The following is a 27,051-nucleotide window of genomic DNA, read 5'->3' on the forward strand; positions in this document are numbered from 1 at the left end:
AGACGGCCGAGGGCCCCCTGAAGAGCTGGCACCTGGAGGAGATTGTCTGTCAGCAGGCACAGATCAGTTACTCCCGTGTGAATGATAAGAACTCAGAGAGACACCTGGTGTACCTCTCTCTACTTCTTCGCTCCTTCCATACCCCCAGGGTCTTCACCGTGAGTCTTCCGTCCTTTCCATTTGTTAACTGTTATTTTCTTCACAGTACATCATACTTCATTTGCATTATATTGATTTATTTGCATTGATATTGATTTATATATCTAACTCTTAGTTACATAATGATTTCTCTAATCTCTCCCCCCCAGATGCTGCTCATCACATCAGAAGAGGAGAAATTAAAAGGGAAGGATGAGCAGAAGGCAGACGGAGAAGGGGGATGTGGGGTGCCCCCCCCTGGTAACCCTGCTGTACGGTTTTTATTGGAGCATGTGGTGCTGTGGCTGGGGCAGGAGGACAGGTAATTTACACACTCATTAAAATATAAATATGTATATATTTGATTTTTTATATACATTTTATATATTTAATTTTTATATATATATTTTATGTCAAATATATATATATAGTCAATACTGCTATCAGTCAATACTGCTGTCGGTCAATACTGCTGTCGGTCAATACTGCTGTCGGTCAATACGGCTGTCGGTCAATACTGCTGTCGGTCAATACGGCTGTCGGTCAATACGGCTGTCGGTCAATACTGCTGTCGGTCAATACGGTGTAATACCTGTAGGTTTTACAGTCCAACCCTCTTCCTGGAGATCTACTGTCCTGTAGGTTTTACAGTCCATCCCTAATTTAACACACCTGATTCCTACAGGACAGTAGATCTCCAGGAAGAGGGTTGGACTGTAAAACCTACAGGACAGTAGATCTCCAGGAAGAGGATTCGGCTGTAAACCTACAGGACAGTAGATCTCCAGGAAGAGGATTCGGCTGTAAAACCTACAGGACAGTAGATCTCCAGGAAGAGGATTCGGCTGTAAACCTATAGGACAGTAGATCTCCAGGAAGAGGGTTGGACTGTAAAACCTACAGGACAGTAGATCTCCAGGAAGAGGGTTGGACTGTAAAACCTACAGGACAGTAGATCTCCACCCATGGCTGCGCCCCTGCCCAGTCGTGTGACGTTTTAGTAACCAGTATTAAAGTGACCATTGTTCCGTGACCATGTACGTAGGGCTGCAGGGTTCAGTAACCGGGTGGTAGCTGGCTAGTAACAGTGACTAAAGTTCAGAGGTGTTCAGTTTACTCTATTATATTACAGGAGAGACACCAGTTACCTGGTAGAGATGGTGTTCAGTTCTCTACGCTGTTGCAGTCCACAGGAGACCACACGCATCCTCAACCATATCACCACGGTAACGTCAACTCTAACTATCATCGCTATAACTCTGTCAACTCTAACTGTCAATTCCCCCCCTAACTCTTAGCTCTGTAGCTGCCAATTCCCCCCCTAACTCTTAGCTCTGTAGCTGCCAATTCCCCCTAACTCTTAGCTCTGTAGCTGCCAATTCCCCCTAACTCTTAGCTCTGTAGCTGCCAATCCCCCTAACTCTTAGCTCTGTAGCTGCCAATTCCCCCTAACTCTTAGCTCTGTAGCTGCCAATTCCCCCTAACTCTTAGCTCTGTAGCTGCCAATTCCCCCTAACTCTTAGCTCTGTGGCTGCCAATTCCCCCTAACCCTTAGCTTTGTAGCTGCCAATTCCCCCTAACTCTTAGCTCTGTTGCTGCCAATTCCCTAGCTCTGTAGCTGCCAATTCCCCCTTAACTCTTAGCTCTGTAGCTGCCAATTCCCCCTAACTCTTAGCTCTGTAGCTGCCAATTACCCCCTAACTCTTAGCTCTGTAGCTGCCAATTACCCCTAACTCTTAGCTCTGTAGCTGCCAATTCCCCCGCTAACTCTTAGCTCTGAAGCTGCCAATTCCCCCTAACTCTTAGCTCTGTGGCTGCCAATTCCCCCTAACTCATAGCTCTGTAGCTGCCAATTCCCCCGCTAACTCTTAGCTCTGAAGCTGCCAATTCCCCCTAACTCTTAGCTCTGAAGCTGCCAATTCCCCCTAACTCTTAGCTCTGTAGCTGCCAATTCCCTAGCTCTGTAGCTGCCAATTCCCCCTAACTCTTAGCTCTGTAGCTGCCAATTCCCCCTAACTCTTAGCTCTGTGGCTGCCAATTCCCCCTAACTCTTAGCTCTGTAGCTGCCAATTCCCCCTAACTCTTAGCTCTGTGGCTGCCAATTCCCCCTAACTCTTAGCTCTGTGGCTGCCAATTCCCCCTAACTCTTAGCTCTGTGGCTGCCAATTCCCTAGCTCTGTAGCTGCCAATTCCCCCTAACTCTTAGCTCTGTAGCTGCCAATTCCCCCTAACTCTTAGCTCTGTGGCTGCCAATTCCCCCTAACTCTTAGCTCTGTGGCTGCCAATTCCCCCTAACTCTTAGCTCTGTGGCTGCCAATTCCCTAGCTCTGTAGCTGCCAATTCCCCCTAACTCTTAGCTCTGTAGCTGCCAATTCCCCCTAACTCTTAGCTCTGTGGCTGCCAATTCCCCCTAACTCTTAGCTCTGTGGCTGCCAATTCCCCCTAACTCTTAGCTCTGTGGCTGCCAATTCCCTAACTCTGTAGCTGCCAATTCCTCCCTAACTCTGTAGCTGCCAATTCCCCCTAACTCTTAGCTCTGTAGCTGCCAATTCCCCCTAACTCTTAGCTCTGTAGCTGCCAATCCCCCTAACTCTTAGCTCTGTAGCTGCCAATTCCCCCTAACTCTTAGCTCTGTAGCTGCCAATTCCCCCTAACTCTTAGCTCTGTAGCTGCCAATCCCCCCTAACTCTTAGCTCTGTAGCTGCCAATTCCCCCTAACTCTTAGCTCTGTAGCTGCCAATTCCCCCTAACTCTTAGCTCTGTAGCTGCCAATTCCCCCTAACTCATAGCTCTGTAGCTGCCAATTCCCCTCTAACTCTTAGCTCTGTAGCTGCCAATTCCCTAGCTCTGTGGCTGCCAATTCCCTAGCTCTGTGGCTGCCAATTCCCTAGCTCTGTAGCTGCCAATTCCCTAGCTCTGTAGCTGCCAATTCCCTAGCTCTGTAGCTGCCAATTCCCTAGCTCTGTAGCTGCCAATTCCCTAGCTCTGTAGCTGCCAATTCCCTAGCTCTGTAGCTGCCAATTCCCTAGCTCTTATCTCTGTATCTCAATAGTATGCTGGTAGAGATGGTCCTAGCCCTGTTCTCTGTCTCACCTACAGATGGATCTAAAATGGGGAGTTCTTCTCCAGATCATACAAAAGGCGTGTGCGGACCCTGTATCTCTGCAGGCGTGTGGTGATTGGTTTAAGGGCTCTGTGCTGGGTGAGCGGCTGCTGGGGTTGGCTGAGGAGCTGTGTGAGGCGGGACTAAAAGGCTCCGGCTCCGCCCCTAATAGGGACAGCTGGGCTCTGATCAGCCTAGCACTGTCTCAGCATCATAATAATGGTGAGAATACACACACACACACACATAAAATATTGGATATCGGTATCAAACAAAAATGTAATATCGGTGCATCGCTAAAGAAAAGGATAGCTTCTTCAGGAGATCAATGATCACAGCATTCAATGAATTGATCAGATCTTTTGCATGTCGTCATCACAAACCTAATATTTAGTTTTTTACGAGACTGTGTATACTTTTCCAATGTATTGCATCTCAATAGGAGAAAATAGTGCATTTACACAATGTAGAAACCTAATATTTCACAAATGACTTTTGTCATTTCAATGACAGGTTGATATTAACATCTGATCTGTTATGCAACACTGACACACGTTAGTTAATTATATCAGTTTCAAGCGCAACGTGTCCTTCAAAAGTAGCTGTAATTCCACATAGGCCCAACAGGCTGTATCTCAATTAATAAATACAACAAATGTTTTTATTTTTTCTGGTGCTCCTAAATTTAATGTGGTGCTCCTAAATTTAATGTGGTGCTCCTAACTTTTAATGTGGTGCTCCTAACTTTTTTCAAGTTAGGAGCACAAGTGCGAAAAATGAAAAAAAACAAAAAAAACATTTTGAGCCCTGTGTATATATTTTTTTTTTTACATTGTATTGCCTTAGGCGGCCCGGGAAAAAACATTTGGGTTGCTCCTTGAACTTCCTTTGCTGTGAAAAAAAAAGCCTGATTACCCCACTCTCGTGTCTTTCTCCCCAGAGCCCCTGATAGGAGCTGTGTACGTGGAGAAGATGATAGCCAAGCTCCATGCCACCCTGTCCGCGGCTAAAGGTCTGTATGTTGTGCCCTGGAGCTCAATACATCCTCTTCTATCCAGCACTGCTGCCCTGTGGCTCCTCTCAACCGTGGATGTGTATGTTAAAGGGTTCTTTACAACCCGCGGTTGTAAATACCAGTTGGATGCATTCATGTGATTGGAACTCGTTGAGAAAAGCCCATTTGTCTAATGGTGTGTGTACTAGCTGTGTGAACCAGAAACTAAAAGTAAAGTTATCATGCCTGTTATAAGCCTACCCCCTACTTTTTCAAACATTCTGTTAAAAATCGCGCAACATTTTGGCGTCCTGCTACTCATGCCAGGAATATAGTATATGCATATGATTAGTATGTGTGTATAGAAAACACTGTCACGTTTCTAAAACTGGTTAAATCACGGCTGTGACTATAACAGAACGTCTGTTTCATCGAAAAGCGCAGGAAAATCTGATCACTGAAAGTGGAAAAAAATATCCATGCGCCACTTCAACCCATTGTTAAAGGTGAACCGTATTAAATGAGGCCGAGGTTGCAGTACCTACAGCTTCCACAGGATGTCTAGAGTCTTCTCATTTGCTTCGGATTTGATTCTTGGTAGAACCGACCAAAGGGAACCGATTCCCTCCAACCTCCAACTTGATGTATTGGTTGAGTTTTTTCCGGACATTTTTTCCAGACGACCACCTATCGAATTTACATCGCCTCCTGATGATTTTTATCGCTTATTAACGTGTACTAATACCTAAAGTTGCATTAGAAAAGTATTTCGAAATGTTTTGTGAAAGTTTATCGTCGACTTTTTAACTTTTAAAAAATGACGTTACGTTATGAAACGCTATTTTTTTCCGTTTATCACACAGTCTTCATAGATCGATATCTATATATGGACCGATTTAATCGAAAAAAAGACCCAGTATTGATTATGGGACATCAAGGAGTGCCAACAAAGAAGATGGTCAAAGGTAATGAATGTTTTATATTTTATTGTGCGGTTTGTGTAGCGCTGACTATGCTAATTATTTTGTTTACATCCCCTACGGGTCTTTTGGGGTGTTACATGCTATCAGATAATAGCTTCTCATGCTTTCGCCGAAAAGCATTTTAAAAATCTGACTTGGTGCCTGGATTCACAACGAGTGTAGCTTTATTTCAATACCAAGCATGTGTATTTTAATGAACGTTTGCGTTTTAACTAATACTATTAGCGTTTAGCGTAGCGCATTTGCATTTCCAGAGCTCTAGTTGGGACGTCTGCGTCTCAAGTAGGATCAAGAGGTTAAAACAAATGATTGTTCAAAAACCACGTTCATATATTGTGTTTAACAAATAATTAAAAAATGTTGTTGTTGGATTGAACTACTCCGGGGGGTAATGTAACGGGACTTTTCCCACCCCTGGGGTAATGTAACGGGACTTTTCCCACCCCTGGGGTAATGTAACGGGACTTTTCCCACCCCTGGGGTAATGTAACGGGACTTTTCCCACCCCTGGGGTAATGTAATGGGACTTTTCCCACCCCTGGGGTAATGTAACGGGACTTTTCCCACCCCTGGGGTAATGTAATGGGACTTTTCCCACCCCGGGGGTAATGTAATGGGACTTTTCCCACCCCTGGGGTAATGTAATGGGACTTTTCCCACCCCTGGGGTAATGTAATGGGACTTTTCCCACCCCTGGGGTAATGTAATGGGACTTTTCCCACCCCTGGGGTAATGTAACGGGACTATTCCCACCCCGGGGTAATGTAACGGGACTTTTCCCACCCCTGGGGTAATGTAATGGGACTTTTCCCACCCCTGGGGTAATGTAACGGGACTATTCCCACCCCGGGGTAATGTAATGGGACTTTTCCCACCCGGGGTAATGTAACGGGACTTTTCCCACCCGGGGTAATGTAACGGGACTTTTCCCACTCCGGGGGGTAATGTAACGGGACTTTTCCCACCCCGTGTGTAATGTAACGGGACTTTTCCCACCCCGGGGGTAATGTTACAGGACCCCAGGGGGTAATGTAACGGGACTTTTCCCACTCCGGGGGGGGTAATGTAACGGGACTTTTCCCACCCCGTGTGTAATGTAACGGGACTTTTCCCACCCCGGGGGGGTAATGTAACGGGACTTCCCACCCCCCGGGGGTAATGTAACAGGACTTTTTGCGCAACACAGGGTGCATTGGAAAACAAGCAGAATATATACACAAAAGTATGTGGACACCACTTTAAATGAGTGGATTTGGCTATTTCAGCCATACCTGTTGCTGACGGGTGTATAAAATCCAGCACACGGCCATGCAATCTCCATAGACCAACATTGGCAGTAGAATGGCTCAGTGACTTTCAATGCGGCACTGTCATAGGATGCCACCTTTCCAACAAGTCAGTTTGTCAAATTTCTGCCCTGTTAGAGCTGCTCCAGTCGACTGTATGTGCTGTTATTGTGAAGTGGAAATGTCCAGGAGCAACAACCGCTCGGCCGTGAAGTGGTAGGCCACACAAGCTCACAGAATGGGACCGCCGAGTGCTGTAGCACGTAAAAATTGTCTGTCCTCGGTTACAACACTCACTACAGAGTTCCAAGTTGTCTCTGGAAGCAACGTCAGCACAATAACCTTTCGTCGGGAGCTTCATGAAATGGGTTTACAAGGCCGAGCAGCTGCACACAAGCCTAGGATCACCATGTGCAATGCCAAGCGTTGGCTGGAGTGGTGTAAAGCTCTCCGCCATTGGACTCTGGAGCAGTAGAAACACCTTATCTGGAGTGGTGAATCACGCTTCACCATCTGGCAGTCGGATGGACGAATCTGGGTTTGGCGAATGCCAGGAGAACGCTACCTGCCCCAATGCATCGTGTCAACTGTAAAGTTTGGTGGAGGAGGAATATTGGTCTAGGGATGTGTTTCATGGTTTGGGCCCCTTAGTTCCAGTGAAGGAAAATGTTAACGCTACAGCATACAATGACATTCTAGACGATTCTGTGCTTCCATCTTTGTGCAATAGTTTGGAGAAGGTCCTTTCCTGTTTCAGCATGACAATGCCTCCGTGCACAAAGCAAGGTCCATAGACAAATGGTTTGTCGAGATCGGTGTGGAAGAACATGACTGGTCTGCACAGAGCCCTGACCTCAACCCCATCGAACAACTTTGGGATGAATTGAAACGCCGACTGCGAGCCAGGACTAATCACCTCACTAATGCTCTTGTGGCTGAATGGAAGCAAGTCCCCACAGCAATGTTACAACATCTAGTGGAAAGCCTTCCCAGAAGAGTGGAGACTGTTATGGGGGACCAACTCCATATTAATGGCCATTTTGGAATGAGATGTTTGACGAAACACATGTAGTGTATTTCCATTGTTTGCTTGAACAAATGGACAATAAACATGTCCAGTATTGAATTGTGTATTAAAGTAGTATAACATATTGTAAAGTACAAGTAGTAAAGTATTGTAGCTTATTATATTAGTATTGTATGTCAACAGTATTCCATTGTATTGTAGTAGTATTGTACTCTTAGGTAAGTACACCATCCCGTTCACCAAAATGGTTCGCTCCTACAGACAGTGAGTCACGTGTCTTGTTATATAAAGCAGGCAGACAGGCATCAAGACATTCAGTTACTGTTCAGTTGAACTTTAAAATGGGACAAAACGAGTGGCCTATGAGACTTTGAGCGTGGTACGATCGTCGGTGCCAGGTGCTCCGGTTCCAGTATCTCAGAAACAGCCTCTTGGGCTTTTCACACACGACTGTATCAAGGGTTCCCCCCCCGAAAAATAGCTTGACAAACACCCAGTCAGCGGCAGTCCTGTGGGCGAAAACAGCTCGTTGATGAGAGGTCAAAGGCCAAGGGAAAGAATCTTGCAAGCCAATCGGTGGGCCACAAACAGACAAATAACAGCGCGGTACAACAATGGTGTGCACAACGGCATCTTGGAACGCATCTTGGCTATTGCAGCAGACGGCCACACCTGGTTCAACTCCTGTCAGCTAAAAACAAGTAGAAGTGGCCCCAGTGGGCACGTGATCACCAACACTGGATAAACATTGCCTGGTCTGACACATTCCGGTTCCTGTTACGTTATGCTGATTTGGAGTAAGCAGCTTGAGTCCATGGTCCCATCCTGCCTCGTTGTCAACAAGGTGGCTGGTGGTGTAATGGTGTGGGGAATGTTTTTCTGGCACACGTTATGTCCCTTGATACCAATTGAGCAACTTTTCCATGCCTGAAGAATTCAGGTTGTTCTGGAGGCAAAGGGGGGGTCTGACCCCGTACTAGAAGGGTGTACCTAATAAACTGTATATCACTGTAAATCAACATTATTGTATTTTAATAGTTCTGTATTGTATTATATTGCAGTAATATTGTATATATTATTATTGTATTGTATTATATTGCAGTAATATTGTATATATTATTATTATTGTATTGCAGTAATATTGTATATATTATTATTATTGTATTGCATTAATATTGTATATATTATTGTTATTGTATTGTATTGCAGTAATATTGTATATATTATTGTTATTGTATTATATTGCAGTAATATTGTATATATTATTGTTATTGTATTGTATTATATTGCAGTAATATTGTATATATTATTATTGTATTATATTGCAGTAATATTGTATATATTATTATTGTATTGTATTATATTGCAGTAATATTGTATATATTATTGTTATTGTATTGTATTATATTGCAGTAATATTGTATATATTATTGTATTGTATTATATTGCAGTAATATTGTATATATTATTATTATTGTATTATATTGCAGTAATATTGTATATATTATTATTATGTTGCAGTAATATTGTATATATTATTATTATTGTATTATATTATATTGCAGTAATATTGTATATATTATTATTATTGTATTATATTATATTGCAGTAATATTGTATTTATTATTATTATTGTATTGTAGGTCTGTCTGAGAGGGGTAATCTGGAGCCGCTGGTTTGTCTCATCTGTGATGTGGCCTCCACGTTCTTCACCTCCGTAACACACTGCCTCCTCCTGGCCTCCGCTGAGGAGCTACTGCTCACGGTCTTCACACTCACCGCACAGGACCAGACACACACACACCTGTCAGGTAAGACACACACACACACACACACACACACCAGACACACACACACACACACACACACACACACACACACACACACACACACACACACACACACACACACACACACACACACACACACACACACACACACACACACACACACACACACACACACACACACACACACACACACACACACACACACACACGGACCAGACACAGTGTTTTCTATTAGCGTCGTCTAATCAGCATAACACATTTTCAACTTTTTCAAATTTCAATAAATTTAACTAGGCTTCTTTTAATTTAAAAGCCTTCTCCCGCTAGAATGAACGATATGAGTCTTCTAGCGATCTATTGATAGGACAAGCTGCCTGTCAGTCATCTTCTAGCGATCTATTGATAGGACAAGCTGCCTGTCCGTCGTCTTCTAGCGATCTATTGATAGGACAAGCTGCCTGTCCGTCGTCTTCTAGCGATCTATTGATAGGACAAGCTGCCTGTCCGTCGTCTTCTAGCGATCTATTGATAGGACAAGCTGCCTGTCCGTCGTAAAGTCAGCGATGACAGGGAAACTCACTCTGCTGTCTGACCCACCTCCCAGTTCTGTTTGTGTGGCTGTGATTGGTTGCAGTCATACTTCATTACATGGAAGAGGGAGATGCTCATGTATATTGCAATCTACATTTATTTAATTGTGTAAATTTAGTAAATGAGCTTAACTTTTATCAAATGTAACCCCCCCCATTACTTTGCCATACCCTGAGTTCAGCTGATATGACACCCTGCATCTCTCAGGTACACACATACACCTTAGATGGACTTACGTACAGCTCTCTCTCTCTCTCTCCCCCCAGACTCCCTGCTGAAGAAGCTGAGTCAGGCGTGTCATGCCGGTGTCCTCTCATTGGTCCATCACTCGGGGTCAGAGGTGAAGGAGGGCAGCTTCCTATACAGCGCTGCATTCTGGGTCAAAACCCAGCTGCTCACCTCCTCCCTGGGAGTCAAAAGGTAAACAAAGTTTATCTATGTGGTTGTTTTTCTACATGCTTCTAGATGTTGGTCTGATGTTCTATCAGTCTGCAGGTGTTGGTTCTAGGTCTGATGTCCTATCAGTCTGCAGGTGTTGGTTCTAGGTCTGATGTTCTATCAGTCTGCAGGTGTTGGTTCTAGGTCTGATGTTCTATCAGTCTGCAGGTGTTGGTTCTAGGTCTGATGTTCTATCAGTCTGCAGGTGTTGGTTCTAGGTCTGATGTTCTATCAGTCTGCAGGTGTTGGTTCTAGGTCTGATGTTCTATCAGTCTGCAGGTGTTGGTTCTAGGTCTGATGTTCTATCAGTCTGCAGGTGTTGGTTCTAGGTCTGATGTTCTATCAGTCTGCAGGTGTTGGTTCTAGGTCTGATGTTCTATCAGTCTGCAGGTGTTGGTTCTAGGTCTGATGTTCTATCAGTCTGCAGGTGTTGGTTCTAGGTCTGATGTTCTATCAGTCTGCAGGTGTTGGTTCTAGGTCTGATGTTCTATCAGTCTGCAGGTGTTGGTTCTAGGTCTGATGTTCTATCAGTCTGCAGGTGTTGGTTCTAGGTCTGATGTTCTATCAGTCTGCAGGTGTTGGTTCTAGGTCTGATGTTCTATCAGTCTGCAGGTGTTGGTTCTAGGTCTGATGTTCTATCAGTCTGCAGGTGTTGGTTCTAGGTCTGATGTTCTGTCTGTGATCTATCAGTCTGCAGGTGTTGGTTCTAGGTCTGATGTCCTATCAGTCTGCAGGTGTTGGTTCTAGGTCTGATGTTCTATCAGTCTGCAGGTGTTGGTTCTAGGTCTGATGTTCTGTGTGATCTATCAGTCTGCAGGTGTTGGTTCTAGGCCTGATGTCCTATCAGTCTGCAGGTGTTGGTTCTAGGTCTGATGTTCTATCAGTCTGCAGGTGTTGGTTCTAGGTCTGATGTCCTATCAGTCTGCAGGTGTTGGTTCTAGGTCTGATGTCCTATCAGTCTGCAGGTGTTGGTTCTAGGTCTGATGTTCTATCAGTCTGCAGGTGTTGGTTCTAGGTCTGATGTCCTATCAGTCTGCAGGTGTTGGTTCTAGGTCTGATGTCCTATCAGTCTGCAGGTGTTGGTTCTAGGTCTGATGTCCTATCAGTCTGCAGGTGTTGGTTCTAGGTCTGATGTCCTATCAGTCTGCAGGTGTTGGTTCTAGGTCTGATGTCCTATCAGTCTGCAGGTGTTGGTTCTAGGTCTGATGTCCTATCAGTCTGCAGGTGTTGGTTCTAGGTCTGATGTCCTATCAGTCTGCAGGTGTTGGTTCTAGGTCTGATGTCCTATCAGTCTGCAGGTGTTGGTTCTAGGTCTGATGTCCTATCAGTCTGCAGGTGTTGGTTCTAGGTCTGATGTCCTATCAGTCTGCAGGTGTTGGTTCTAGGTCTGATGTTCTATCAGTCTGCAGGTGTTGGTTCTAGGTCTGATGTCCTATCAGTCTGCAGGTGTTGGTTCTAGGTCTGATGTCCTATCAGTCTGCAGGTGTTGGTTCTAGGTCTGATGTCCTATCAGTCTGCAGGTGTTGGTTCTAGGTCTGATGTTCTATCAGTCTGCAGGTGTTGGTTCTAGGTCTGATGTTCTATCAGTCTGCAGGTGTTGGTTCTAGGTCTGATGTCCTATCAGTCTGCAGGTGTTGGTTCTAGGTCTGATGTTCTATCAGTCTGCAGGTGTTGGTTCTAGGTCTGATGTTCTATCAGTCTGCAGGTGTTGGTTCTAGGTCTGATGTTCTATCAGTCTGCAGGTGTTGGTTCTAGGTCTGATGTTCTATCAGTCTGCAGGTGTTGGTTCTAGGTCTGATGTTCTGTCAGTCTGCAGGTTTTGGTTCTAGGTCTGATGTTCTATCAGTCTGCAGGTGTTGGTTCTAGGTCTTATGTTCTGTGTGTTCTATCAGTCTGCAGGTGTTGGTTCTAGGTCTGATGTTCTGTGTGTTCTATCAGTCTGCAGGTGTTGGTTCTATGTGTTGTTCTATCAGTCTGCAGGTGTTGGTTCTAGGTCTGATGTTCTATCAGTCTGCAGGTGTTGGTTCTAGGTCTGATGTTCTATCAGTCTGCAGGTGTTGGTTCTAGGTCTGATGTTCTATCAGTCTGCAGGTCTGATGTACAATGTGTTCGATCAGTCTGTAGGTGTTGGTTCTAGGTCTGATGTTCTGTGTGATCTATCAGTCTGTAAGTGTTGGTTCTAGGTCTGATGTTCTGTGTGATCTATCAGTCTGCAGGTGTTGGTTCTATGTGTTGTTCGATCAGTCTGTAGGTGTTGGTTCTAGGTCTGATGTTCTATGTGTTGTTCGATCAGTCTGTAGGTGTTGGTTCTAGGTCTGATGTTCTATGTGTTGTTCAATCAGTCTGCAGGTATTGGTTCTAGCAGTCCAGAGGCTAGCTGACTCACTGAGATCTGTTGGTCAGCGAGGCTCCGCCCTCCTCTCCCAGTTCCTCTCCTTCCTGACTCCCAGCCAATCAGAGTGGAGCAAGATCAGACAGGCCCTGCCCCCTCAGGTACGACCAGCCAATCACATTCCTAGATGTAACACAAACCAACTGACTCATTATGTTCTTCACTGTAGACTACTATTAGTGGAATCTGCTGTCAGCCTGATTGGAACAAAATGATTGGAACAAAACCAATCATTTGGTAATTTGGTAACGCTTGTTACCACCTCCTTCCCTTTCCTGGTCCTTCTCGTATGTTGTCCCCTTATCCCCCTCCCTCTCTCCCCCCTCTCTCAGTGGGTGAGGTCTCCCCTGCTGTCTGGACGTCTGAGGATGGTCTGTGACTACCCCTGTATGGAGGTCTGGAAGGTCAGAGGCTCAAGCCGACTGCCTGCCCACCTGTGTGTGTGTGCCCTGCTGACCAGAGTGGTCTATAACACAGATATGACTGTTACTGCTGGTGCTGCTATTGCTACGGCTGCAGTGTGTCCAGACGACAAGGAGGGGGCAGGAGACTACATGAAAGACTTCAAACACACAGGTGAGGATTGAAGTTCACTTCAGTTATTTTCAGTCAGTTCAGTTGACTTTGGTTCTTTTCAATTCGGAACATTCAATTCGGAACATTCAATTCGGAACATTCAATTCGGAACATTCAATTCGGAACATTCAATTCGGAACATTCAATTCGGAACATTCAATTCGGAACATTCAATTCGGAACATTCAATTCGGAACATTCAATTCGGAACATTCAATTCATTTTTAGAACAGCTCATTTTAATTTCAATACCATTCAGTTAGACGACTGAAAATAGGTTGACTTGTTGAAAACTGGAGAAACAACTTTCTTTCTGTCTGTCTCTCTCTCTTTCTTTCTCAGTTTGTGAGCTACTGTATGCGGTGCAGTGGTGCAGGGAGATGGACTATAGCCCTGCTCTAGTAACAGAGTACTACACTATGTTGAAGGACTGGGACCTAACAGACCGTATAGACAATCAAGGACCAGCCACTGATATACTGGACACACTCTACAGCAGGTAAACCTGTATAACTCTCCTATAGTATAGATACAGTCTACAGGAGGTAAACATGTGTAACGATCCTATAGTATAGATATAGTCTACAGCAGGTAAACCTGTATAACTCTCCTATAGTATAGATACAGTCTACAGGAGGTAAACATGTAGCTATTACAGTGAAATAATACCATGCTATTGTTTGAGGAGAGTACAGAGTTATGAACTTCAAAATGTATTAATAAACCAATTAGGCACATTTGGGCAGTGTTATAAACATTTTGAACAGAAATACAATGGTTCATTGGATCAGTCTAAAACGTTGCACATACACTGCTGCCATCTAGTGGCCACAATCTAAATTGCAGCTGGGCTGGAATAATACATTATGGCCTTTCTCTTGCATTTCAAAGATGATGGTACAAAAAAAACATGTTTTTTTTCTTTGTTTTATCTTTTACCAGATTTATTGTGTTATATTTTCCTACATTCATTTCACATTTCCACAAATGTCAAAGTGTTTCCTTTCAAATGGTATCAAGAATATGCATATCCTTGCTTCAGGGCCTGAGCTACAGGCAGTTAGATTTGGGTGTGTCATTTTTAGGTGAAAATTGAAGGGTACATTGTAAAGAAACAGGTCCAATCCCCATAGCTAACATATGGCTGGCTGTCTTTCATTTGGACAGATGAACACACCAGCAAACATATACAGTATTTTAGTCCCAAAACCATATTTGACATGTTTCTTGATAATCGTAAACTACATGAAGATTTACCAACTTGCTCACCGATTTTCTTCCCCAAATCCCGTCACCTGGTGATATTAGTAGGGGTGTGGCTTAAGGCACATTCATTCTACAGTTTTTTTTACGTGAGTTTCGGGATGTGTGAAAGAAGTTTAAAAATCAAAATGGTAATTAGATCCGTATCATTTAATGACTACAGAACTACAGATGTTCTGTTGAAATAACAGGACTGTGGTCTCTGACTAAACCTTTGTCCTTATTGTACCTGTCACCTCAGATCACTAGAGGAGGGGGGACCGTGGTCTCTGACTAAACCTTTGTCCTTATTGTACCTGTCACCTCAGATCACTAGAGGAGGGGGGACCGTGGTCTCTGACTCTACAGATGCTCTGTTGAAATAACAGGACTGTGGTCTCTGACTAAACCTTTGTCCTTATTGTACCTGTCACCTCAGATCACTAGAGGAGGGGGACTGTGGTCTCTGACTCTACAGATGTTCTGTTGAAATAACAGGACTGTGGTCTCTGACTAAACCTTTGTCCTTATTGTACCTGTCACCTCAGATCACTAGAGGAGGGGGACCGTGGTCTCTGACTAAACCTTTGTCCTTATTGTACCTGTCACCTCAGATCACTAGAGGAGGGGGGGACCGTGGTCTCTGACTAAACCTTTGTCCTTATTGTACCTGTCACCTCAGATCACTAGAGGAGGGGGGACCGTGGTCTCTGACTAAACCTTTGTCCTTATTGTACCTGTCACCTCAGATCACTAGAGGAGGGGGGACTGTGGTCTCTGACTAAACCTTTGTCCTTATTGTACCTGTCACCTCAGATCACTAGAGGAGGGGGGACTGTGGTCTCTGACTCTACAGAACTACATACACACCAACCACGTGGCTGAAACGGCTGGCACCATCAACACACTCTGTGGTAGCCCTGACAGGTAAGATATCAGATATCAGAACTACTTTAACCCCGACAGGTAAGATATCAGATATCAGAACTACTTTAACCCGGACAGGTAAGATATCAGATATCAGAACTACTTTAACCCTGACAGGTAAGATATCAGATATCAGAACTACTTTAACCCTGACAGGTAAGATATCAGATATCAGAACTACTTTAACCCTGACAGGTAAGATATCAGATATCAGTACCACTTTAACCCTGATAGGTCAGATATCAGTACTACTTTAACCCTGATAGATCAGATATCAGTACTACTTTAACCCTGACAGGTCAGATATCAGATATCAGTACTACTTTAACCCTGACAGGTCAGATATCAGATATCAGTACTACTTTAACCCTGACAGGTCAGATATCAGATATCAGTACTACTTTAACCCTGACAGGTCAGAAATCAGATATCAGTACTACTTTAACCCTGACAGGTCAGAAATCAGATATCAGTACTACTTTAACCCTGACAGGTCAGATATCAGATATCAGTACTACTTTAACCCTGACAGGTCAGAAATCAGATATCAGTACTACTATAACCCTGACAGGTCAGATATCAGTACTACTTTAACCCTGACAGGTCAGAGATCAGTACCACTTTAACCCTGACAGGTCAGAGATCAGTACTACTTTAACCCTGACAGGTCAGAGATCAGTACCACTTTAACCCTGACAGGTCAGATAACAGTACTACTTTAACCCTGACAGGTCAGAGATCAGTACTACTTTAACCCTGACAGGTCAGAGATCAGTACCACTTTAACCCTGACAGGTCAGATATCAGTACTACTTTAACCCTGACAGGTCAGATAACAGTACTACTTTAACCCTGACAGGTCAGAGATCAGTACTACTTTAACCCTGACAGGTCAGATATCAGTACCACTTTATTCAGTGTTAGGTTTCATAATTGATAAACTATGTGATATCCCAGGTGTCAGTCATTGTCTTTCAAACACAAGTGATGGAACACTAGGCTTGGAACGCTCGGCTTGGAACGCTCGGCTTGGGACACTGGGCTTGGAACACTGGGTTTGGAACACTGGGTTTGGAACACTGGGTTTGGAACACTGGGTTTGGAACACTGGGTTTGGAACACTGGGTTTGGAACACTGGGTTTGGAACACTGGGTTTGGGACACTGGGTTTGGAACACTGGGTTTGGAACACTGGGTTTGGGACACTGGGTTTGGAACACTGGGTTTGGAACACTGGGTTTGGGAACACTAGGTTTGGAACACTGGGTTTGGAACACTGGGTTTGGAACACTGGGTTTGGAACACTGGGTTTGGAACACTGGGTTTGGAACACTGGGTTTGGAAACACTGGGTTTGGGAACACTGGGTTTGGGAACACTAGGTTTGGGAACACTAGGTTTGGAACAGGCCTGTTTTCCTTTCATTCAAGGAAACAGTCAGGTTTGGTTCTAATGTCTGTGTTTGTGTGTGTCAGTCTGTTCCCCCTGTCAGAGAGCAGGCTCAGTACTCTACAGGTGCTGTGTCCCTATCTGACCACAGAGGAGAGAGAACGTCTCATTTCCCTGGCTACCGCTGGCATACTCAACTGGCAAGAGGACCACAGTAAGAACACACATAGATACACTCTGTCACACACAGACACTCCAGTGTCTGTTAACTTTCTTTCTCTCGCTGGCCAGAAAATAATTTCTACTAGCCCTGACACGATGTAGTTAAAATGCATTGGTTTCAAGCCTGTAGGTTGGCATGCTTTCTCTCTATATTGAAGACATTTCTGGTGTATGTGACAATAAAACATGATTTCATTTGATTCAGTAGTAGGCTACATTTGGTTATTATACTGAACAAAAATATAAACACAACATGCAACAATTTCAGCTTTTTTTTTTACTGAGTTACAGTTCATATAAGGAAATCAGTCAATTTCAATTAATTCATTCAACCCTAATCTATGGATTTGACATGACTGGGCAGGGGGTGCAACCACGGGTGGGCCTGGGAGGGCGTAGGACCATGGTTTGATTAAACTGTAGCCTCGTGTTCTCTATGGGTCATGTTCTCTATAGCATCATGATCCCTGTGTTCTCTATGTAATGGTGACCCTATCCGTTACCATGGTAGCATCCACATTAATGTAGAAGTGTTTAGACACACATTCTATTCTTATTTACAATAAAAGTAATGACAATACATTTATTTACCATTCATTTCTATTGGTAACAAGGTAATCTGAAACACAACCAAAACAAACAGCAAATTGCATCCAACCAGTTTATAGAGTCACCAGCTTGATGTAGTCGTTGCAGGCTAGGAAAAGGGAATACTAAACGTTTGACTACTTGAAACCAGCGACCGTCTCGTTGCGAGCTCACTTCTTAGACAGATTTTTTCCCCCCCGTCGGACCCGGGATTCGAACGGGCAACCCTCCGGTTGCTGGCTCGCCTCTAAACGACTAGTCTACCCGCCGACCTATGTTCACTATTGAAGAATGACTTTTTGTAAAAATCAAAATGGAGTTGATGGGTTCTTCTTTTTGCTCAGGAAGTTGTGACGTGTTCGTGCGGGGGTTCTGGGGTTCTTGACTGTGTGACGTGTTCGCGCGGGGGTTCTGGGGTTCTTGACTGTGTGACGTGTTCGCGCGGGGTTCTGGGGTTCTTGACTGTGTGACGTGTTCGCGCGGGGTTCTTGACTGTGTGACGTGTTCGCGCGGTGGTTCTTGACTGTGTGACGTGTTCGCGGGGGTTCTTGACTGTGTGACGTGTTCGCCGGGGTTCTGGGGTTCTTGACTGTGTGACGTGTTCGCGCGGTGGTTCTTGACTGTGTGACGTGTTCGCGCGGGGTTCTTGACTGTGTGACGTGTTCGCGCGGGGTTCTTGACTGTGTGACGTGTTCGCGCGGTGGTTCTTGACTGTGTGACGTGTTCGCGGGGGTTCTTGACTGTGTGACGTGTTCGCGCGGTGGTTCTTGACTGTGTGACGTGTTCGCGCGGGGGTTCTTGACTGTGTGACGTGTTCGCGCGTGGTTCTTGACTGAACGGCCAATCATATGGATAAAATATAGTGTTGTCGGGTGGGGGGATATATACAGTTCCATATTGCAATATTATTTTTTAGCTATATTATATAGATACTTAGTATCTATTTTGCAAAAAAAATAAATATATATGTTGTTTTGCTAGGCAGTGTTATAGCTAGTGCTAATCTACTGTACCTGCGCCAAAACTCCAGTATTTTTCCTCCTATAGTTTGGTTCTCCATTTTCTTTTTAAATAGTGAGCCAACATTTATATTCAGCACTTTTATTTCCATGGCTGATCATGTAAGAACAAACATTTGCGTGTTTTACTATACTTGTGGGGACCAAACCGTTGAGTCCCATTCAAAATCCTATTTTCCCTTAACTCCTGACCTTAACTCCTGACCTTAACCCCTGACCTTAACGGAGACCAGAGGTAGTGCAGAGTGTTGCAACGTCGTTTTTCATCACAGAAGGAGCGTCTCCTTGTAACGTGATGCGCCTTATCGTTCTTTCCTCCGTTGCCGGGGGCAGTATCGTTCTTTCCTCCGTTGCCGGGGGCCGTATCGTTCTTTCCTCCGTCGCCGGGGGCAGTATCGTTCTTTCCTCCATCGCCTCTGTCGGGGGGCAGTATCGTTCTTTCCTCCATCGCCGGGGCAGTATCGTTCTTTCCTCCGTCGCCAGGGCCGGGGCAGTATCGTTCTTTCCTCCGTCGCCGGGGGCAGTATCGTTCTTTCCTCCGTCGCCGGGGGCAGTATCGTTCTTTCCTCCGTTGCCGGGGGCAGTGTTTTGGAGGGATTTCAGTGCTAACAGAAATTGAATTCCACAGGGATGCTGGCTTATGTTGACTCCAATGCTTCCCACAGTTGTGTCAAGTTGGCTGGATGTCCTGTGGGTGGTGGACCATTCTTGATACACACGGGAAACTGTTGAGTGTGAAAAACCCAGCAGCGTTGCAGTTCTTGACACAAACCTGTGCACCCGACACCTTCTACCATACCCCTTTAAAGGCACTTAAATATTTTGTCTTGCCCAGACACAATCCATGTCTCAAGGCTTCAAATCCTTCTTTAACCTTTACCCTCCACTTCATCTACACTGATTTGAAGTATAGAGTTCATGTGTGGATTTCATGGATTTCATTTCAAGAGCAGGTGTTCTTAATGTTTTGTATACTCAGTGTATAGGCTATTCATCAAAATAGCCTATTTTGCATTGATAAACAAATATAATCTCAGTGACTGTTCAAGCAGTAAACCAAACAACAAGAATCTCCCCTGAAAAGGCATTTTGTTTAGCAGTAATAACGAGTGATTTACAGGCCATTGTGAAATGCCTGAACCTACTGTAGCCAGCTAGTTAGCCGTGTGCTTTTTTTCATTCATGACCAAAACATGTTCTATTTCTTTTAGTAGATATGGGAATGAATACACAAGCACGATATCAAAGTGAGGGTGTGTGTAATCCCTGTGGTCCTCTAGGTGTTTGTGGGTGTGTGTCGGTGCTGTTGTGCTGTCTCAAGGCCTCCACGCCAGTGCAGGAGGAGCTGCTAATAGCTGTACTGGCCACCATGATGGAATGGAGAAACAGCAAAGAAGACTGGTTCCTATTCAGCAGGTAGGAGGGACCTTACCTGTCTGTCTGGCTGGCTAGCTAGCTGAATCTGTCTGGCTGGCTAGCTAGCTGAATCTGGCTGGCTGGCTAGCTAGCTGAATCTTGTCTGGCTGGCTAGCTAGCTGAATCTTGTCTGGCTGGCTGGCTAGCTAGCTGAATCAGTCTGTGCTGGCTGGCTAGCTAGCTGAATCAGTCTGGCTGGCTGGCTAGCTGAATCTGGCTGGCTGGCTGGCTAGCTGAATCTGGCTGGCTGGCTGGCTAGCTGAATCTGTCTGGCTGGCTAGCTAGCTGAATCTGTCTGGCTGGCTAGCTAGCTGAATCTGTCTGGCCTGTTAAAACCCTTTACCCTCTGTTCCAGTGGTCTGTTAAACCCCTTTACCCTCTGTGTTCCAGTGGTCTGTTAAACCCCTTTACCCTCTGTGTTCCAGTGGTCTGTTAAAACCCTTTACCCTCTGTGTTCCTGGCCTTAAAACCCTTTACCCTCTGTGTTCCAGTGGTCTGTTAAAACCCTTTACCCTCTGTGTTCCTGTTAAAACCCTTTACCCTCTGTGTTCCAGTTAAACCCCTTTACCCTCTGTGTTCCAGTTAAAACCCTTTACCCTCTGTGTTCCAGTGGCCTGTTAAACCCCTTTACCCTCTGTGTTCCAGTGGCCTGTTAAAACCCTTTACCCTCTGTGTTCCAGTGACCTGTCCAAGACGACCGCGTCCCAGCTGTCTCTCAGCGTGGAGATGATGCGTTTCCTGTCCTGGTTGGTGACTCATTTTCCCACAATCCTCGGGGGCAGCCAGTGGGACTTCCTCCTCTGCTCCATGCTGGCCTGGCTAGAGGTAAAATGGCTGCCCAGACCATGTGACCATGACAAGCAAATAGTCCTGGCTCTACATTTACCCATCCTCGTCATTTATCAGAAGCTCGTATCCAGAGTGACTTACAGTCCGCGCATTCATCTTCAGATAGCTAGGTGGACCAGTCATAGTCAGTACATTCATCTCCAGATAGCTAGGTGGACCAGTCATAGTCAGTACATTCATCTTCAGATAGCTAGGTGGACCAGTCATAGTCAGTACATTCATCTTCAGATAGCTAGGTGGACCAGTCATAGTCAGTACATTCATCTTCAGATAGCTAGGTGGACCAGTCATAGTCAGGTGTTTCAGATGTTTTCAGAAGATGGGCAGGGACTCTGCTTTCTTAGCTTCAGGGAAAAGCTGGTTTCGCCATTGAGGCGCTAGGACAGAGAAGACCTTTGAGTGGGAACTGCCCCCCCCCCCTTAAGGGTGGGAGGGCCAAGCAAGAGAGCGGAGTTTGCAGTACAGAGTGCTCAGGTTGGGGTGTAGGGTTTGAGCATAGCCTGAAGATAGGGAGGGGCAGTTCCTCTTCCTGATCCGTAGGCAAGTACCATGGCCTTATAGTGGATGTGAGCATCACACCAAGGTCCCAGACCAAGGTTCATTTTACAGCCCCTTCCTCCCTCTCGCCCTCCCTCCAGACGACTAGCGATAACGTGGGGTGTCTGTGGAACCCCTGGGTGCAGTTGTTGGTGTGTGAGACCTGTGAGCTGATCGTGCAGCTGAACCAGTTCTTCACAGCGCCCCCGCCTGGTGTGGATGACCTACTGCCCTCAGAGCTGACCGCAGAGTGGAACGACTTCTTCATAGAGGGGATATACAGCCTGATGCTGCCCCTGCCTGGCAAGATCACTGGTAGGGATGGGAGGGGGGGTCACGGTGTGTATGTGGTGGAGGGGTCAGGTGGTGGTGGTGGGGGGTCAGAGTGTGTATGTGGTGTGTGTGTGGGGGGGGGGGTGGTGGTGGTGGTGGGGGGTCAGGTGTGTGTGTGGGGGGGTCGGGTGGTGGTGTGGGGGGGGGTCAGAGTGTGTATGAGGGGGGGGGGTCAGGGTGCGCTTGTGGTGGGGGGGTCAGGGTGTGTATGTGGTGGGGGGTCAGGGTGGTGGGGGGTCAGGGTGTGTATGTGGTGAGGGGGGTCAGGGTGTGTATGTGGTGAGGGGGGTCAGGGTGTGTTTGTGGTGGGGGTCAGGGGGGGTCAGGTGGTGGGGGGGGGGTGTGTTGTGGTGGGGGGTCAGGGTGTGTTTGTGGTGGGGGGTCAGGGTGTGTATGTGGTGAGGGGGGTCAGGGTGTGTATGTGGTGAGGGGGGTCAGGGTGTGTTTGTGGTGGGGGGGTCAGGGTGTGTATGTGGTGAGGGGGGTCAGGGTGTGTTTGTGGTGAGGGGGTCAGGGTGTGTATGTGGTGAGGGGGGTCAGGGTGTGTTTGTGGTGAGGGGGGGTCAGGGTGTGTATGTGGTGAGGGGGGTCAGGGTGTGTATGTGGTGGGGGGGTCAGGGTGTGTTGTGGTGAGGGGGGTCAGGGTGTGTATGTGGTGAGGGGGGTCAGGGTGTGTTTGTGGTGGGGGTCAGGGGGGTGGGGGGTCAGGTGGTGGGGGGTCAGGGTGTGTATGTGGTGAGGGGGGTCAGGGTGTGTTTGTGGTGGGGGGGGGGTCAGGGTGTGTATGTGGTGAGGGGGGTCAGGATGTGTTTGTGGTGAGGGGGTCAGGGTGTGTATGTGGTGAGGGGGGTCAGGGTGTGTATGTGGTGAGGGGGTCAGGGTGTGTATGTGGTGAGGGGGGTCAGGTGGTTTGGGGGGGGGTCAGGGTGTGTATGAGGTGGTGAGGGGGTCAGGGTTTGTATGAGGTGGTGAGGGGGGTCAGGGTTTGTATGAGGTGGTGAGGGGGGTCAGGGTGTGTATGTGGTGAGGGAGGGTCAGGGTGTGTATGTGGTGGGGGGGTCACGGTGTGTATGTGGTGGAGGGGTCAGGTGGTGGTGGGGGGTCGGGTGTGTATGAAGTGGTTAGGGGGGTCAGGGTGTGTTTGTGGTGGGGGGTCAGGGTGTGTTTGTGGTGGGGGGTCAGGGTGGTGGGGGGGGGTCAGGGTGGTGGGGGGTCAGGGTGTGTATGTGGAGGGGGGGTCATGGTGTGTATGTGGTGAGGGGGTCAGGGTGGGGTGGGGGGTCAGGGTGTGTATGTGGTGAGGGGGTCAGGGTGTGTATGTGGTGAGGGGGGTCAGGGTGTGTATGTGGGGTGGGGGTCAGGGTGTGTATGTGGTGGGGGGGTCAGGGTGTGTATGTGGTGGGGGGTCAGGGTGTGTTTGTGGTGGGGGGGGGGTCAGGGTTTGTATGAGGTGGTGAGGGGGGTCAGGGTTTGTATGAGGTGGTGAGGGAGGGTCAGGGTGTGTATGAGGTGGTGAGGGGGGTCAGGGTGTGTATGAGGGGGTGAGGGGGGTTAGACTGTCATTATGAAGCAGTATCACATTCATACTAATCCCATAGTAACCCTCAAGGTGAGATTTCCGACAATACATTTTCTTGTCTAATTTTAAACCCTTGTTGTCCTTTCTCCCCTGCCGTAGAGGCCTTCAAGGAGCCAGACGATCCACTGTTCCCATTGGCTGTCCTGCGGTCTGTGGGCATGGCTCTGACCTACGTCCCGCTGCAGCAGCTTACCCATAATTCCTTGCCAGCGCGGTTCGTGGCAGACCAGAAGACAAGACTACCTGAGGCACTGCAGACCCTACTCAACACACTAACTCCTTTGCTGCTGTTCAAAGCCAGACCGCTGCAACTCACTGTCTTCCACATACTAGACAAGTAAGATATATAACTCACTGTCTACCACACACTGTCTACCACATACTAGACAAGTAAGATATATAACTCACTGTCTACCACATACTAGACAAATAAGATATATATCTCACTGTCTACCACATTCAATACAAGTAGTTTATATAAAACACACTGTCTACCACATACTAGACAAGTAGTTGATATAAAACTCACTGTCTACCACATACTAGACAAGTAGTTTATATAAAACTCACTGTCTACCACATTCAATACAAGTAGTTTATATAAAACACACTGTCTACCACATACTAGACAAGTAGTTGATATAAAACTCACTGTCTACCACATACTAGACAAGTAGTTTATATAAAACTCACTGTCTACCACATTCAATACAAGTAGTTTATATAAAACACACTGTCTACCACATACTAGACAAGTAGGATATATAACACCCTGTCTACCACATACTGTCTACCACATTCTAGACAAATACGATATATAACACACTGTCTACCACATACTGTCTACCACATACAGGATATATAATACACTGTCTACCGCATACAGGATATATAATACACTGTCTACCACATACAGGATATATAATACACTGTCTACCACATACTAGACAAGTATGATATATAACTCAGTGTCTACCACATACTAGACATGTATGATATATAACACACTGTCTACCACATACAGGATATATAACAACTGTCTGGATATATAACACACTGTCTACCACATACTAGACAAGTATGATATATAACACACTGTCTACCACATACTAGACAAGTATGATATATAACACACTGTCTACCACATACAGGATATATAACACACTGTCTACCACATACAGGATATATAACTCACTGTCTACCACATACTAGACAAGTATGATATATAACACACTGTCTACCACATACTAGACAAGTAAGGTTAGAACATACTGTCTACCACATACTAGACAAGTATGATATATAACACACTGTCTACCACATACTAGACAAATACGATATATAACACACTGTCTACCACATACTGTCTACCACATACAGGATATATAATACACTGTCTACCGCATACAGGATATATAATACACTGTCTACCACATACAGGATATATAATACACTGTCTACCACATACAGGATATATAACACACTGTCTACCGCATACAGGATATATAATACACTGTCTACCACATAAAGGATATATAACTCACTGTCTACCACATACTAGACAAGTATGATATATAACACACTGTCTACCACATACTAGACAAGTAAGGTTAGAACATACTGTCTACCACATACTAGACAAGTATGATATATAACTCACTGTCTACCACATACTAGACAAGTAAGATTAGAACATACTGTCTACCACATACTAGACAAGTATGATATATAACTCACTGTCTACCACATACTGTCTACCACATACTAGACAAGTAAGATTATAACCCACTGTCTACCACAGGGTAGACAGTACAAGTACGAGAGAGAACAAATCAATGTATTACAAATGTCTGTCTGTGTGTTCACTGCCACGGAACATGTTTGTTTGAACTTGTTGACAACTCTTGCATGGTACGTGAATACCTACCCATACGACAAGCCTCCTGAGCTCACTTGATGATTCAGTGTCAAGGAGCATGACCTGTCCGTCTGTCTGTCTGTCCCAGGGTAATGCCTACTCTCCCAGAGTGTGATGGAGAGGGAGACGACACCAAGCCAGAGGACAATGGAGAGGAACCGTGTCTGTGAGTGTAACAGCCCCGAGTGGGTGTGTTTCACTATGGGATGTCCATCTGTTAGTTAAAGTGGAAATCACAGCGTTTTAACTACTTTTACAGACGATCCTAATATCAGTCCAAAATATCAAATGACCAGGTTATGCTACAAAACAATCTTTATAAGAGGTTTACATTTTTTATTTTTTAAAAGAGGTTATTTTTGATTCAACCTTCCATGACGTACAGTAAGGCATTGTTGTCAGAATAGATGGATGCAGTTCAATGCCTTATTAATATAATTCACCAATACATTTCTTTTTTTGGTCCCAGACATATTGCTATCAGATTGTAAATGACAGCAGGCCAGGCCTGGGTACATTGTTTGCTGCCTCCAGCCATCAGTCATAACGTGGCTAGTGCTATTCAAACTAGCTAGGGCAATGGTCATAATATGGCTAATAGACTAGCTTATCTACAGTGGCACTCGGAAAGTATTCAGACCCTTTGACCTTTCCACATTTCGTTACGTTTACAACCTTATTATAACATTGATTAAATTGTTTTATCCCCCTTCATCAATCTACACAAAATCTTATAATGACATCACAATACCCCATAATGACATCACAATACCCCAAAATGACATCACAATACCCCATAATGACATCACAATACCCCAAAATGACAAGTCAAAAACAGGTTTTTAGATGAACCTTCGCCCCAGTCTGAGATCCTGAGCGCTCTGGAGCAGGTTTTTTTATCAAGGATCTCTCTGCACTATACTCTGTTCATCTTTCCCTCAATCCTGACTAGTCTCCCAGTCCCTGCCACTGAAAAACATCCCCACAGCATGATGCTGCCACCACCACCATGCTTCACCGTAGGGATGGTGCCAGGTTTCCTCCAGACGTGACGCTTCGCATTCAGGCCAAAGAGTTCAATCTTGGTTTCATCAAACCAGAGTCCTTTAGGTGCCTTTTGGCAAACTCCAAGCAGGGGCATGTGCCTTTTACTGAGGAGTGGCTTCGGTCTGGCCACTCTACCACAAAGGCCTGATTGGGGGAGTGCTGCAGAGATGGTTGTCCTTCTGGAAGGTTCTCCCATCTCCATAGAGGAACTCTGGAGCTCTGTCGAAGTGACCATTGAGTTCTGGTCACCTCCCTGACCAAGGCCCTCCTCCCCCGATTGCTCAGTTTGACCAGGCGGCCAGATCTAGGAAGAGTCTTGGTGGTTCCAAACTTATTCCATTTAAGAATGATGGAGGCCACTGTGTTCTTGGGGACCTTCAATGCTGCAGAAATGTTTTGGTACCCTTCCCCAGATCTGTGCCTGAGCTCTATGGACAATTCCTTCGACCTCATGGTTTGGTTTTTGCTCTAACATGCACTGTCAACTGTGGGACCTCATATAGACAGGTGTGTGCCTTTCCAAATCATGTCCAACCAATTGAATTAACCACAGATGAACTCCAATCAAGTTGTAGGAACATCTCAAGGATGATCAATGGAAACAGGATGTACCTGAGCTCAATTTAGAGTCTCATAGCAAAGGATATGAATACTTATGTAAGGTATTTC

At 45.7% G+C, this 27,051-nt stretch overlaps 1 protein-coding gene across 3 annotated transcripts in view; it reads left to right on the forward strand.

Moving 5' to 3' along the window:
- ltn1 (listerin E3 ubiquitin protein ligase 1) overlaps positions 1–27,051 on the forward strand; it is a 68,924-nt gene that overhangs the window by 14,636 nt on the left and 27,237 nt on the right. For all 3 annotated transcript variants that reach the window (XM_042311083.1, XM_042311084.1, XM_042311085.1), the window contains exons 12-28: positions 1–158; positions 309–460; positions 1,271–1,364; positions 3,238–3,463; positions 4,182–4,253; positions 9,175–9,342; positions 10,179–10,332; positions 12,693–12,843; positions 13,075–13,318; positions 13,660–13,816; positions 15,376–15,486; positions 16,961–17,088; positions 19,984–20,119; positions 20,800–20,944; positions 21,607–21,820; positions 23,517–23,754; positions 25,424–25,501. The exon at positions 1–158 is cut by the window's left edge and continues 157 nt beyond it. In XM_042311083.1, coding sequence (XP_042167017.1) covers positions 1–158; positions 309–460; positions 1,271–1,364; positions 3,238–3,463; positions 4,182–4,253; positions 9,175–9,342; positions 10,179–10,332; positions 12,693–12,843; positions 13,075–13,318; positions 13,660–13,816; positions 15,376–15,486; positions 16,961–17,088; positions 19,984–20,119; positions 20,800–20,944; positions 21,607–21,820; positions 23,517–23,754; positions 25,424–25,501 — 2,626 coding nt within the window. The remainder of the gene's footprint in view (positions 159–308; positions 461–1,270; positions 1,365–3,237; positions 3,464–4,181; positions 4,254–9,174; positions 9,343–10,178; positions 10,333–12,692; positions 12,844–13,074; positions 13,319–13,659; positions 13,817–15,375; positions 15,487–16,960; positions 17,089–19,983; positions 20,120–20,799; positions 20,945–21,606; positions 21,821–23,516; positions 23,755–25,423; positions 25,502–27,051) is intronic.

This window comes from Oncorhynchus tshawytscha, linkage group LG33, assembly GCF_018296145.1.
Source record: "Oncorhynchus tshawytscha isolate Ot180627B linkage group LG33, Otsh_v2.0, whole genome shotgun sequence".
NCBI classification, from domain to species: domain Eukaryota; kingdom Metazoa; phylum Chordata; class Actinopteri; order Salmoniformes; family Salmonidae; genus Oncorhynchus; species Oncorhynchus tshawytscha.